General features: G+C 38.1%; 1 protein-coding gene across 1 annotated transcript in view; it reads right to left on the reverse strand.

The window, feature by feature from the left end:
* Window positions 1-16,042, reverse strand: part of CCDC148 (coiled-coil domain containing 148) — a 205,252-nt gene that overhangs the window by 115,996 nt on the left and 73,214 nt on the right. The window contains exon 10 of the mRNA XM_044242110.1: window positions 15,491-15,697. Coding sequence (XP_044098045.1) covers window positions 15,491-15,697 — 207 coding nt within the window. The remainder of the gene's footprint in view (window positions 1-15,490; window positions 15,698-16,042) is intronic.

Genomic DNA, 16,042 nt, shown 5'->3' on the forward strand with positions numbered 1-16,042 from the left:
CACCCCTCTCCCCTCCAAAACCCTCAGTTAGTTCCTCAGAGTCCAGAGTCCGCAGTCTCTAATGATTCACCTCCCCCTCCAATTTGTATGCTAACATGTTTCTGATCTGTGGGAGACTGACTCATCTGTCCTGCGTTAAGAATGTATTCCCACTTCTCATTTTACCATGCTAATAAATACCATTCTTTAGGATTTAGTTCAAATGCTTGCCTCTACCAGGGCTTACTATTGCTGCCTGCCCCGTTTGCTATGTACCCTCCTCCATACTCCCATAATTTTCATACACACTGTCCTGTGACACTTACCATACTCTGTCATAACTATATGTATACACTGTTCTCTTCTACTGGAACCTAAGATCTTTGTGTGTGTCTTAGTCATCTCTGTATGCGTAGTGCCTCTATCATTGCCTGACATAGGCAGGTACTCAAAAATATTTGACTGAGTAAATAAGTGAGTTAAGCTATACACAAAGAAAAGGAATTTTTGTAATAATCACTAAGGAAATTGGTAACAAGCAACTTGTGTCACTTGCAAATACTCAGGCATTCAACATATGTCTTTTACAAATTCCATCTTTTGTGAAAGTAAAGAAATAGGCACAGAGCCCAGAAGAATCACTTTTAACATGTCTCTTATGGTTCTTTCATGCCCAGAAATTTGCTTCTCTTTATTGTAAATGCCTCAGGCACCAACAGATCATTTTCTCTCTCTCTCTCTCTCTCTTTTTTTTTTTTTTTGTTCAACTTTATCCCTTCAATACTCTGCCTCTTTCACCTACAAAAAAAAAAAACTTTCAGGGAACCACCATAACCAAATGTAACATTTGATATAATGAGACAATATAGGAGAAACTTATATACATTATTTTTGACATTTGCAAAATGGGGATTTTCTCAAGTAGTCTGCAGTGAAAATAGGCTAATGGGAATTCACTGGGTAAGAATCAGCTTGGTGGCAAGAGATAAGCAGTCATTGTGTTCAGAGAACTAAATGCTCCACTAGGTAGAAATATATACCATAGATAATACAACAGAGATTTCCTTTTAATAACTAATATATTTAATTTCTCCATTTTTACCCAGAGAGGTCTGTGAAGATACATCTCACATTAAAAAGATACCTTCATCTGTCCATTTATTAACTGTTAATCCTAAACTTGAAATTCTCTTGTTAAAAGACTTCCTGTTCCATCTGGAGTTAAGAGCAAGGAATCAGGACGAGGTTTTTCTACCCAATTATCCTCTCATTCACTGCCTAAAGTTTTCCCAATCAAACAATGCCAGGGTAAAAGGGCAAACTATAAAAAGCAGGCAGATCTGCCCTCTGAGTTTCTAGTTGGAGAAAAGTATATATAGAAACCAGAATGAGCTCTGGTGTCATGAAAACTATGGGGATTGTCTTAAAAAGACTTGGATGAATTAATGCCATAATACCATACCATACCATTTGATTTTAAAATGCAAAAGAGTTTTTAACATTAAAAAAAACATAAAAACCAGATGTGAACAATATGAAATGCAAGCAGATTGTAAGAGAACATAAATGGGCATACAAGATTCTTCACATAGCACTTTTTAAAAATTAAAGGTTGATTTTATACAAATACAACTTATTCAAGGGTATATAAAATCAATACGGGCTTTTTGAGTACCTATTATGGATTATAACTGGCATTAGGCATTAGGGATACAAAGATGAATGAAAAATGTATCTTTCTCTTCATATGTTTAGAGTTCAGCAACAGACATACAAACATTAGCATCAGATATAATAAATGGAATGTGGGAGGTGAACATAGGGAAGACAATGTGGGGGAGGGAGGAAGAACACATTTATCTATTGCAATACATATAAAAATAGATTTCTAGAGAAAGTTGCACTGTTAATATACCATTATGTATAATGTAAAGGAGCCAGCATACCTTATATTTATCTATATATTAGCCTGGGCTTGCCATAAGATAGTATTAATATTTAGCCATTTCTGATCTACAAAAACAGGAATTTGACACCATTTATACTATGGGTTTCAAAACAAAGTTTCATTTATTTATTCTACAAATATTTGGTCATCATATAGCAAGGGCAGGTGGATGAGGCATGCAGAGAAGAGTAAATGGCAACAAAAGGGATGAGAGAAGCTAAAGACTATAGTTACCCTTCGGCTGAATTTATTTTTTTCCTGAGGTTTCTCCTAAAAAATACCATAGACTCAGCCCTAGAAGAAAACACTGTGCCTCTACGGGCCCTGTGTTTGTCCTAACAGATAATAAGCTTTTGTGAGATTGCCTGCAGTAAAAGGAAAGTCTTGGGGAGGCAGGGACCCCAAATCCTTTGCTGACACCTCATAGCCAGAGTTTGCTGGTTATCCTTCTTACTTACTCTCCCCTTTTTTTTATGGAAGTGACCTCCTAACTCGGATGGGACATTAACCACGTAAAAGAGACCACCTTGTTCACCTTGCACTCACATATGGCAGGTGTGAGGCAAGTGCTGGTTCATGAGAAGCCAAGCGGAATCAGAGTGAAATTTCTGGAAAGTTAACTTGGAGGTAAGTGGCCTTCTCCTTTTCCTCTTCCTGCTGATAACGGAAGTCCCTGCTTCCCCAGTTCTTATAATTCTTTCTTTGCAAGAAGGTCATATAACTGAAATCACATAGTATGCAGCCTTTTGCATCTGGCATTTTTCACTTGTAGTACCTTTGAGATTTGTCCATGTTGTTGCATGTTTCCGTATTCATTATTTTTATTGCTAAGTAAAATGCTTCCATTGTATGGAAGTATCATAGTTTGTTATCCCTCCTCCAGTTGAGGACATTGGGGTATTGGGGTTACTTTTGGTTTTAGCAATGACAAAACTGCTGCACATGGTCACTTACAGGTTTCTGTGTAAACATAGGTTTTCATTTAAATAAGTAAACACCTAGGAGTAGGACTTCTGGGGATTGTGGTAAGTGTACGTTTAAGAGCATGAAGAACTGCACAAATGTTTTACAAAGTGATTGTGTCATTTTGCATCTCATTGCATCATATATGCATCATTGCATACTTCTGCAGCAATGTATGAAATTCAAGTTGTTCAAGCTGTTCCACATCTTTGTCAATATTTGGAATGGTCGGGGTTTTTTTTAGACTTTTTAATAGATCTATAGGAATATCCAATTGTTGTTTTGATTTGCATCTGTCTAGTGACTAATGATATTGAGCATCTTTTCTTTAGCAAAAGATATTTGCCAAATACCTTTTTTTTAAAAAAAGATTTTATATATTTATTTGACACAGAGAGAGAGATCACAAGTAGGCAGAGAGACAGGCAGAGGGAGAGGGGGAAGCAGGCTCCCCGATGAGCAGAAAGCCCCATGCAGGGCTCAATCCCACGACCCTGGAATCGTGACCTAGGCCAAAGGCAGAGGCTTAACCCACTGAGCCACCCAGATGCTCCATTCTCCCCAAATATCTTTTTTGTGAACTGACTATTCTTTTTTATTGACTTGTTTACTTATTATTAAGCTTTGAAAATTCTTCATTAACTCTGATATGAGCCCTTTATCAGATATGTGATTTGCAAATATTTCTCCTAGTGGAAGGCCTGCTTTTTTATTGTCTTCACAGTGTCTTTCGATGAGCAGAAGTTCTTAATTTTTTAAAGAATTTTTAATTTATTTTATTAAGATTTTATTTATTTATTTGACAGACAGAGATCACAAGTAGGCAGGGAGACAGGCAGAGAGAGAGGAAGGGAAGCAGGCTCCCTACTGAACAGAGAGCCCAACGTGGGGCTTGATCCCAGGACCCTGGGATCATGACCTGAGCCGAGGACAGAGGCTTTAACCTACTGAGCCACCCAGGCACCCCTTTTTTATTTATTTTAAAGAGAAACAGAGAGAATGTGCTAGCAGAGGAAGGGGCAAAGGGAGAGGGAGCTAGAAGAAGAGTCCCTTTGAGCGTAGAGCCCCACACAGGGCTCATCTCACCACCCTGAGATTATGACATGCACTGAAACCAAGAATCAGAAGCCCAACCCACTGAGCCACCCGGGCACCCCAGAATTCCTAATTTTGAGAAAGTCCAGCTTATCAAGTTTTTCTTCTAGGGATAGTGCATTTGGTGTTGTGTTTAAGAAACTTTGCCCAACCCAAGGTCATAAAGATTTTCTCTTTTATTGTCTTTTCCTGTGTTTTATAGTTTTCAGTTTTACATTTAGATCAATGATTCATTTTGAGTTAATTTTTATATAAAGCACATGTTATGTATCAAGGCTCATTTCTTTTTGCATCTGGATATTCAATGGCTCCCACACCATTTGTTGTTAAGACTACTCTTTCTCCATTGAACTTACTTTGTATCTTTATTGAAAATCAACTGAGCATGGATGTGTGGGTCTATTTCTGGATTCTCCATTCTGTTAAGTGAGACACAGTTAAAGTTTTTTCTAATAAATATATATTTATTTTTAATAGGAATTTTTAAAGTGCTAGCTTTCCAATCTCAAGTTGAGGCTTCTTCTCTTAAATTACCTAGTCCTTGTGATTATGTTTGCCTAAAGTTATATTGCATAAACTCACTCTAAAAGGCAAACATACAATATATGTCACAACAACAAGTATCCTTATTTGTAAAACATCTTATGAGATGTTTTTATGACTTGCCATTGAAATATAAGGCATTTATTTTAAAGAACATTAAAAAGTACAGTTTCTTTTAGACTTCATTAAATAGACCTCAATGTAGACAAATATGCTTTTTAAAACTAAGACATTTTAAGAGTAGGGCTAGTCCAACTATTTTACTTGGAACTAATACATAGATTCATCAAGTCCCCAGGCCCTGTGGAATTTCAATTAGCTACCTGCCAAGAGCCACAGATAGCATAATATAGCTGTATAGAGGAAATACCATCTGCCTCTGTGAACAAAAATCACTCTAGTATCTGCCTATGGTTCCTCAGAGCTCTCTTGATATTGCCAATATTATACCCATGGTTAACCAAAGCGAACTTCTCTGAATGTCCCCAACTGCAGAGACTACAGGGAAGCCAACAACACAAAGATTCACCAATAAAATTGATTATGCTGAGGGTGCATAGCACAGTTGACCACACTAAGACATCCATAAACAAATTCCCTAAATTGGCAGAAACTACCGAATTCTTGCCAGCTCCTGTGATAAACAAGACATCTAAGTTTTTCCAATTACTTTGTTTCTTCTTCTTTTCTAATCAAGGAAGCATGTAATATGAGCATCGTTAATGCCAAGAAGAAACTTCCTATATCTCCCATTACCAAGGAAAAAACCCCAGAGTTGATATCAGATATATAAATGGAAATGAATTACAACTATGGAGATTGAGAGATTGTTATCATGTGGTGAAAATATCCTTTCTCTTTGGCATCTAGTCACTCAAGCCATGTGACTTATGGGTAAGTTTTTTGTGGCCACCTCCTCGTTTAACATGGTCTTCTATAGAGTCCTGTATGCCTATAGTCCTGGTTCAATTCCAGCTTGAACCAGGTGAGTAACGGGCCATTATTGATTCTGACTCTTGTTCATCTTAACTTGCAGTCAGCAAGCCAGCATGTTAGAATAGCATAGCAGAACGCATACGTCACCTGGGTTTGAGGTATTAGTTGCACATCAGAATCTACCCTAGTTAGTTTAAGAAGGAAAGCATTAATTGCAGGATTTTAGAAAGTTTCCAAAGTCTTTGTAAGGGTCAGAGAAGCAAGCTCTAGACTAAGCTTCCAGGAAAAACATCCAGAACCACATATCACAGACTTGGTCATGTCATACCGACTCTGGCACAACTGGGAAGTTGCTACTATCACCACTGACCCAGCACATGCTGCTTTTGCTCTTGATTGCACCAATAGGATGGATCTCCATGCTGTATCTGTCTCTTCACATAACTAACTTTTGTTTCATAGCTTGATTATCATGTGTCTAAGTATTATTTTCTTTGTATATATCCATCTCAGGGTTTGCTAAGCTTCTTGAAAATACACATGGATGTTGCTTGTCAAATTTGTGAAGTTCTTGGATGTGGCTTCTTCAATATTGCCTCTCTTTCATTCTCTCACTCCTCCTGGGGCTTTAATTACATATATATTAAAACTGTTTGCTATGTTCCATATTTCTCTTATGTTCTCCATTCTGCTCTTCATTTTATTATTTTCTCTTTATATGTTTCAGTTTGAATATTTTCTCTTAACCTGACTTCAAATTCATTAATTCTGTCTCCTGCTATGTCCAATCTGCTCTAAAAGCTCATCCAATGAGTTCTTAATTTCAGGTATTAAATTTTACATACATTTCCTCTGTCAAATAAATAAGTAAAATCTTTAAAAAAATTTTACATACATTTCTAGAATGTCTTTTTTGCCCCCCAAAACTACAATATCTATATCATTTCTGAGTTTGTTTTATTCCTTGATTATCTGTTAGTTACTTTTTCTTATTTCTTTGAACACTTGACCATTTAATTGTGTGAATAAAGGGCTCAACTCCACAGCTTTTCTTATCTCAAGAATTTTATCTATGCACTTTTTGTCCAATGCCTGCAAACAATATTTTTAAAAATATTTTGCTAATTTTTTATAGATGTTACCATATCAACTATTCATTATCACTGAAATTGGACCTCAAAAAACTCTCTATTTTAAATTAAAGTATCATTTCCCATCAGATTTGTGAAACCTAAGTCCAAGTTTGTTCTCCATTAGGAAAGGAGCCTGAAATATATGGAGAAGGGAGATTGTGAAAGGAGTTGATGCTCTAAGAAATTATCAAAATGTGAAAAGGGTGTCCATATGGTATTTATTCAAAAAGTGTCTTCTACTCCATCACTATCTGATTCTTTAACTACTATGGCTTCTTGATTACATTAGCTGATCAGCTAGAGATGGGGCAAGAAGCACAAAAGTAAGATGAAGTGGAGAAAAGTGGAAAAGTGCCTGGTCACTTTTTGTTCGTGCCTAAAATGTACCTCAGTTTTATAGGTCATCAGGTTTTATTTTTAAAACCACATTTGAGTACATGTGTCCTGATGTTTATAGTAGCATTATCAACAAGAGCCAAACTATGTAGAGAGCTCAAATGTCCATCAATTGATGAATGAATAAAGAAGATATACACACACACACACACACATTTACACACACAATGCAATATTACTCAGCCAATCAAAAAGAATGAAATCTTGCCATTTGCAATGATATGGATGGAGCTAGAGTGTATTATGCTAACTGAAATAAGTCAGTCAAAGAAAGACAAATATCTATGATCTCACTCATACGTGAAATTTAAGAAAAAAAAATATGAACATATGGGAGGGGTGTGAGGGAGAGAGAGAAATAAACCATAAGAGACTCTTAATGATAGAGAACAAACTGAGGGTTGATGGAGGCAGGTGGGTGAGGAGATGGGATAGATGGGTGAAAGGCATTAAGGAGGCACTTTTTGTGATAAGTACCAGTATTGTCTATAAGTGTCAAATCACTGAATTCTACCCCAGAAACCAATACTGTACTGTATGGTAACTAAATAAAGTTTAAATAAAATAACATTAAAAAATTAAATAAAATAAAACCACATTTGAGATTTTAATTCAATATTGACAATTAAGACTTAGACTTCATTTTTTAATGCTTTGCACATCCATATACTTGTTTCCATAGTTAGATTTCTCAGGTAGAAAGAAGATAGTGAAAATAGTACTATATCAGAAGGTACTGAGAAGAAGAGGGAAAAAATGCCCAAGGCTTATTAAATATGTCACTTCAACAAAAGTTATTGAGTACCTACTACGCTCCAAGCACTAAAAAATCTGCAACAGTTTCAGGTAGTGGTGGGTTCAAATGGAAGGTGAAGGTTTAACGGAGTTGGAAGGGGTGTATGTTATACCAAGATGAATAAGATGGGGTTCCTGCTTGCATTTGTGAGGCGACATAGATTTCCATAGTGTGCCATAACCATTGTCAAGTCAGGGTTATGTACAAGGGGTAAGGGAGAACCAAGAATAGATTGAATCTGACCAAGGACTAAGGAATACCAAGAAAGTCTTCCTGTAGCAAACATTTAAGCTGAATCTTGAAGATGAATGAGACTTAGCCAGACAAAGGAAGCAGAGGCATTCTGGACAAAATCAACAATAGCAGGAGCAAAGGCACAGTCAGGAAACAAAAGGTTGTACAGTGCAATGGCAGAGGTAGAGTGGAAGTGGATTACAAGGAGTCTGACATTTCTAAATTGTAAAGTATGAGGTGGAGTGTGTCAAGAAAGGAGGCTGGAAAGGGAGCTAGAGTCCATGTTATTGAGGACCTGGAAAGCCATGCCAGGAAGTTTGGCCATTATTATAAGCAAAGGGTGCCACAGAGGTGTTATCATCAAGGGAGGGCATAACCCAAATTGCATTTTAGATATAGCATTCTGCCTACTGTTTAGGGGGAAAAGTTCAGAAGGGCAGGATTTGACCACCCAGCATGGATGCAGTAGAAAGCCAGTAGAGTGCCACTGCAATAGTCCAGGAACAACGGCCAAGCCCAGGTTAAGAGAGAAAATTTCGAGAAAGCTGGTAAATAGCTATGGGGGTGAGAGAGTGGGAAGAGGAAGTTAAAATAAGTTTCAAGAAAAGAGTGTCAATTTATTGGAGGGAAACAAAAATTCCCATTTTGGACATAGACTTCAAGGTATCTATAGACTTTTAAGTGGATATAATCAGTATGTAGATGGATAAATGAGGTTCAAGAGAGAGCTGTTCAGAGATGGGAAAAAAGAGTGGGCATCTGGGTGGCTTAATCAGTTAAGCGTCTGCCTTCAGCTCAGGTGATGATTCCAGGGTCCTGGGATTGAGTCCCACATCAGGCTCCCTGATCAGCAGGGAGCCCGCTTCTGCTACTCCCCTTGCTTATACTCTCTCTCTTTCTCTTTCTCTCTCTGTCAAATAAATAAATACGTACATAAATCTTAAAGCATATAAAGATAGGTAAAAGCACAAGTGGGATTAGGAGCCAGTGAAGTTCTGAGAGAAAAGGAAAGAACAAGGACAGCAAGTGAGGAAACCAGGGTTTTAGGATGGTGCAGAAGATGACAAACACATAGGCAGACTAAGATATGGCAAACAGAATAATATTTTAGAAGCTGAAACAATATTTTAGAACAAAGAGTACATGGCCAACAATGAGAAATGAAGCAGGGAGGTCTACTAGCCGAAGGATGGAAGAGCACTGACAGGATTAGGTAATTAATTGAGGTCACTGGTGACCTTGGGGAGAGGAGAGGATCTTGGTAGAGTAGAGAAGTCAGAAGTCCTGAGAAAATATAGATTATTCTTTTAAATGGTTGATATCAAAGAAATGAATAGAGATTAGGGACTACCCAGGAGCTAGAGGATGACTTCCGAGAAGAGAAGGTTTGATTTGAGTAAGAAAGACTTAACCATATTTACAGGCTAGAAGAAATACTCATAGGATAAGAAAGAAAAATAATAATAAAAGGAGATAATCAGTAGAACCAGGCTCCTAAAGTGGTTAAATGGGTTAGAGGCCCGAAGACTGGGGGAAGGACTGGATATGAGCACTTAGAAGGCATCATCTTGCATCAGGAAAAGAGTGGGTAGACTAGCAGAAGACATAAGGACATAGGGTGCGGCAGGAATTAGGGATCTATTTCACAACTCCATGACTTCATTTTATTGATAAAATAGAGGAAGGTTGTCTCCAGGGGCTGGAAGGGGATGGTGTGTGGCATTAGGTTCCAGGTACTGAAAGGACTGGTGACCTTTTGAAACAGTCATTAAGAGGAATGGGGAGAACTGGCGAACAAAGGATAAGACTAAGGTCTCTCACGTGGCCTTGAGAGTCCAGGTAAACTTAGTAGCACTTGGCTACCCAGCAAGGGGGCAGAGAAAGGAACTAAGACAGACCTGGGAATAAAGTTCCCCAGCCATGGTGGAAAAAGCATGCTAAAAAATCAAGTACACTGCTAACAGAGTGGTTTAGGCTGGATGCTAGGGAAGGGCTGGATTTTCGGGGATCAAAGAGTGAGCTTTGTGGTAGCAGGAGAATGAGACTTCCATTTCCCTGCTTTCCTCACTGCTCTGGGAAGAGTTCTCTAGTTGGTACAGCATCCATTACCAATAGAAAACCAAAATAAAACAGAGAAGGGGTGAAAGAGAGTGAGAAAACTCATTATTTCAAAATTCCTTTAACACTTTCCTTAAAAGGCATGAATCACATAAATCATCCCCAAAAATCCTTTTTAAATTCCAAGACTAAGAACAAAATTATGGTTAAATGTTTAACTAATGTTTATTATAGCTACCATGTTAGTTTTAGAAAGGTCAAATTTATGATACAATGGAAGTAATATTTTTCACATTCTGTGTGTCTATTTTATAGTGCATTGGGGCTCAAAGTATAATAAATATCTTCTATTATTTTTGCAAGATTCTTGTATGCAAAGCTGTGTAGGGCCAAGATAATATTGAATTTCAAGTCAAATGACCTGGCATGAACCTTAGGCAAATCACTTTATCTTTCAGGACTTCAGCTTTTAGACTTGTAAAATGAAGGATGGGGATAAATCTCCAAGTTTTCATCCAGGTTAAAAAAAAAAGAGAGAGCATAATTTAGTATTTTAAATTACTATTGAATTGATAGGATTAATTCATTTCCTTTATGATTCTATCTTTTGTTTTTCCTTCTATTTCTAGCTACAACTTATTGAGCCTCAGTTCCTGACCAGGAACACAAACTCTAATGATAATACCATCTCTATGCGAAATAGAACATATTTTGCATCACAATTTAGTTTATGTTCCACCATTCTCTGCTCATATTTACTCTTTGGAGGCTTCATCTCCAAAAGTTCAGAGACATTTGTTCACCATCTTGTGACCATGGGTCTCTGAGGAGACGCCATATTATATTGCTTCCAGAAACCAAGCCCCTAATTTCTGTGGGTGGGTACTCCACAGCAACCACTACACATCTTGGATTTGTCACTGAAGATAATATGATAAAATGCTAATAGAATGCCTGAGATGCAGGAACACTTCATAGAGTATACCCAATACACTGAACAGCCAGATACATGAAATAATCAAAACACAGCATTATTCTTGTCCCCCATTTAGATATTTCACTTGCCACTAGATGAAAACTAAGCAGATCCCATGGTTCACCCTTGGGTTACAAAGGGTCTTACAGTCACTTTAAGTCACAAAATATAGTTAATCAAAATCAAATTGCCCAGTTCTAAGAGATAATCAACTCTTTCCTCTTTATTCAGACAATGACCTCTCGTTTTATTCCTTAGATGTTTAAACCATCAGAGTCCATGGGTAGGAGGGAGAGGGAACAATCTGTATATTGTGCATATAGGAGAGGCCAACAGAGTAGTCATTAGCCTGGTGACTGATAATGTCCCCCAGTAAACCTGGCAGGTGGTTAATGCTGACTCTTGCCCTCCTATAAGTTTTGTTGTCTTGATGGCCAGCTGGGAAACATTCCTGGAAACATTCCCCTGAAGTGGGTCATTTACATTTTCCTTTGTCTAGCTGCTTCTCTTCCATCTATCATGCTCCCAATTAGGGCTCTTCTACCCCACATTTGGAAGGTCCCCTCCCCATTAGCAGAAGTCCTATTGGATTTTTCTGAGAAAAATCTCAGGCAGGCTGCCTTTGAAAACAGCCTTGTGCTACTATGCAATGATTTCTTAAGCAGGGCACACACAGATTGATAAATAGTATTTCATGAGGACCTTCCAGGTTCCATTTAGAATGTAAGAAGCTGGAAAGAATGTCACCTCCCACTTTAAGCACAAGGAAAAGCTATATCTGAACTTTTCTCAAATCCAGGACTGAGGTCGCAGGGCAAATAAGCCTGAGATTGAAAGAACGGGCAATGTTTCCAAGGAAAGAGGCAATACAGAAACTGACTTATTTGAGACAGAGCACCTAAAAAAGTCAAGGCCACTGTATATGTGGGAAAGAAGATTGCAGCTAATACTCTGTAATGAGTCAACAGTTAAATTTTTTATAATTTGCTGTTGTCATAAAGCAGGGAGTATAGAACCCATGGAAGTTACAGACACAAGGGAATTTACACCCCCTTATAGGCTTTTCTCCACAGAAAGCTCAAAAAAATAGATTGGGGTCAAGGGAGGTAAGCAGAGGAAGATTCTTAAGTTAATACAGGTCCAAGAAATGAGAAAAAAAGCCCTATGTAATTGACTAACTCTTGGTTTTGGCTCAGGTAATGATCTCAAAGTCGTGAGATATTACCCCCCACCCTATCTGGGCTCTGTATTCAGTGGGGAGTCTGGTTGAGATTCTCTCCCTTTGCCTTTCTTCCAACCCTCTCTGTCTCTGTCTCTCTCTAAAAATAAATAAAATATTTAAAAGAAGAAGAAGAAGAACAAAGCCCTACAGAATAAAAGGCACTGGGGGTGGGGAGGGATGTAGAGCAGGGAACCCACCGGGTACAAGTGTACACCTATTACAGCTGGGGGAAAAGACAAAAAACAAAGATACCCTCCTCTCTTGGAGTAACGGGGGAAGCTCTCTCCCACACAAGAACCACTAAGACACAGGGCAGAGTTTGTCTGCCATGGTGAGGAGGCCAAGATCACTGAGTAGGTTCTGGTCCCAAGACCAAGTGAAAAAAACCTGTCTGAGCCTATGGCTGAACCAAGAAGGCAGAATGCCTCTCCCTTATCAGACACAGCCCATCAAGTGTCTAATAAGAATCTACTGCAGGGCAAGGAAAACCAGTGGCAAGTCTCTCTGAGGCACAGGCTCACAGGGAAAGCCTAAAGCCTACTCCACCCTAACTAAAGTAACACTAATTGCTAAATACTGAAAATAGCTGGTGAATGGATAAACAGTGATTAAACCACAGACTACTACTCAGTAATAAAAAGGAACTATTGATACACATAACAAAATAGCTAGATCTCAAATGCATTATGCTAAGTGATAAAAGCCAAACCCAGATTTCCACATACTGTATGGTTACATTTATATGACACTCTAGAACAGCCAAGTACAGGGACAGAGATCAGTAGTTGCTGAAGGCTGAAGGTGGATGTGGAGTGGAGCACAAAGGGCAAGAAGAATTTCTGAAGGGTGATGAAGCAGTCTGTATGTTGCTTGTGGTAGTAGTTACACGTCATGCATTTGTTAAAACTCAGGGAACTATACACTAACTAAAACAGGTGATTTTATTGCATATAATTTATATCTCAGACATTTAAATTAAACAAAGAATTTCATTGAAACTAAGAACTTTTGTTGATCAAAAGACACCATTAAAAGAATGAAAAGTCAAAGAAAGAAAGGAAATAGAATTTGCATATGGAATATATAAAGAACACACAAATGTATAAGAAAAAACAGACAACCGGAATAGAAAAATGGGCAAAAGTCTTGAGGTGACATTTCACAGGAGTGGATACTCTAAGGCTCAATATGCATGTGGAAAGATGCTCATCATCTCTTCTGAAGTTAGATGAAAACCTTGTTGAAGGACCACTACACATATAGGAGACTAGCTAAATTTAAACATTGGCGGTATCAATGTTGGTGAGGATGTGGAGCAACTGAAACCAGCGGCAAATTTGTATAACCACTTTGGAAAACTATTTGGCAGTATTTACTAAAGCTAAATACCCCTGATCTGGCAATCCCACTCCCAAGTATAAATCCTATAGAAATGAGTGCATATGTCTACCATAAGACATGTTCAAGAATGTTCACAGGCCCATTATCATAATAGCAAAAACCTGGAAATAACATGAATTTCTATTAACATGATAACCTATAAATAAATTGTGGTATATGTCTATATATGTATGATTTGAGTTATATGAAATTCAAGAATAAGAAAAACTAATTTATAGTGATGAATTTAGAATAGTGGTTATGGGTGTGGGTAGTATATGCTAGGAAGAGACATGAGGGAACCTGAGCTGCAGGAAATGTTCTCTTTTCAGCTCAGTGGTTTTTATATGCGGCAGTATAAATTTGTAAAATTTCATTCAATCACCCACTTCCCTTTTCTGTTCTTTACTGCATGTTTACCTCAATGCAATACAATAAAAAGAAAATAATCCCCCACAGCAGAGCTAAAAGTCTAATGATACTGTGCACAAAATGAATATAAACAAGACTCTGGAGTATATAGAGACTTGTCCTTGTCCCTGACCCATGTGTGTTTCTTATCGGCTGCAGATGGAGAAGAAATGTGCATTAGCTCTATAGTCCATGGTAGGCAGTTCAGGCTTGATGCAGCTTCTCTTCCTTCTAGATCCCAAGCTTATGCAATACCCAATATAGTATCTTTTTGTTTAAAAAAAAATACGGAGTAGGCATTTCTCCTCTAATGTTTTAAAAGAGACATTTCTTTTTACATGCTGTTAATTGCTGTGGTATAACTATTAATTGCAGGTTATTTTTTTTTCTACCAATAGAATAAAACTTCTTGTGCCATCATTCTCCTACCATGTCATTTATCAATAAATAAAGATTTGCAGGGGTGCCTGGGTAGCTCAGTTGGTTAAGCATCTGTCGTTGGCTCAGGTCAGGATCTTAGGCTCCTAGGATCAAGCCCTGAATTGGGCTCCCTGCTCAGTGGGGAGCCTGCTTCTCCCTCTGCCTGCCGCTCTCCCTGCTTGTGATCTCTCTCTCTGTCAACTGAATAAATAAAATCTTTTAAAAAATAATAAAAATATATAAATATTTGTGTACTTTACTGTAGATATGCTGTACCACAACACAATTTGTTTAATAGTCCTGCCAACAAAGGCTATATCCACCTCGGGCCTTCAGGACTCATGCACCAGTGAGCAGTCTGGGGAATGAAATTATTCTCAAGACAGCAGCCATCTTTGTTTTCAATTCTGCCATGGAGGCAGATCCTCTGGCTTCCTGTGACCATGAAACACTAGTCCTCAAGCTCCAACTGCAGGGGTTCCCCACTAACCTCTCCAAGCCATCCCGGAGACCCCCTCATTGGATCTGAGGAAGAGGAATTCCCCATCCAGTCCACCTTTCACTTTGCCCATCAAGCTCCCCCCAACATATCACTTCACAAATCTTCTCTCCTCTTCATAATTTTACCTTTTTTGACATCTTTAATGTGAATGAGAAGTCCAAGAGTGAGCTCGAATCAGACTCTACTCTCTAGTTACTTTCTGCATTTTCATCCAGCACCTCTTAAGTAGCATTTGTAGTTCGTGTTGGATATCGCTCAATCCAAATTTGAACATTGACCTGTCATGGTAACTTCCACTTGAACCATAAGAAATTGTTGATTGTTGACTACTGTTGATCTAAAACAATTGTAATTTCATATGGTTCCAACTAAAAGTTTTATTCAAAATAAAATTTTTAGAGAAAACTGAACTTCAGGTTGGATTTGAGCAAACAGGACAGTGGGTTCTTAAATGAATGCCAGGGCAAATCCCTAAACACCATCAGCAGAGCATCTCACCTTGGCTTTCAGATGTGCACACAGTTCCTGCTGCTTTCTCCTGTCCTTAGCCAACGTGTCCTCCATTGCATGTGTTGCACAGGCCTCAGTGAGGGTCAGCACAGCCTTCTGGATAAAGTCTCTCCTGTTCTTATTCCAATTTGATATCAGGATCCTTCGCTGCTCCCTGGCAAAGCGATATTGATCACAATATTTCTCATGTTCCACCTGAAAAGAAAACAGATGGCAAACACTTTTGAAACTGAGACTATGCTTTATGTCATTGCTACAAAAAATGAATAAATGAATTATAACCAGTAATTTTGAAAAATCGAGACAAACATCTTAATAGTGAATGCAGCAACCAGGACCAGGTACAATTCCCCAAGTTCTGAGCCTATGGCTAACTGGTAACTAAGGACCAGTTGTTTAATGTTTGTAAGTCCTTAGTTTCCTTGTATGGGATGGAGTCTGATTAGGCAGCCCTAAAACATCTTCCATGTCTACATGGCCGTGAATTTATTCACAGAAAGTATTATTTCCCTTGTATATAATTTCAAAAATATTCCATCT

The sequence above is a fragment of the Neovison vison genome, chromosome 3, assembly GCF_020171115.1.
Source record: "Neovison vison isolate M4711 chromosome 3, ASM_NN_V1, whole genome shotgun sequence".
Classification (NCBI taxonomy): Eukaryota; Metazoa; Chordata; class Mammalia; order Carnivora; family Mustelidae; genus Neogale; species Neogale vison.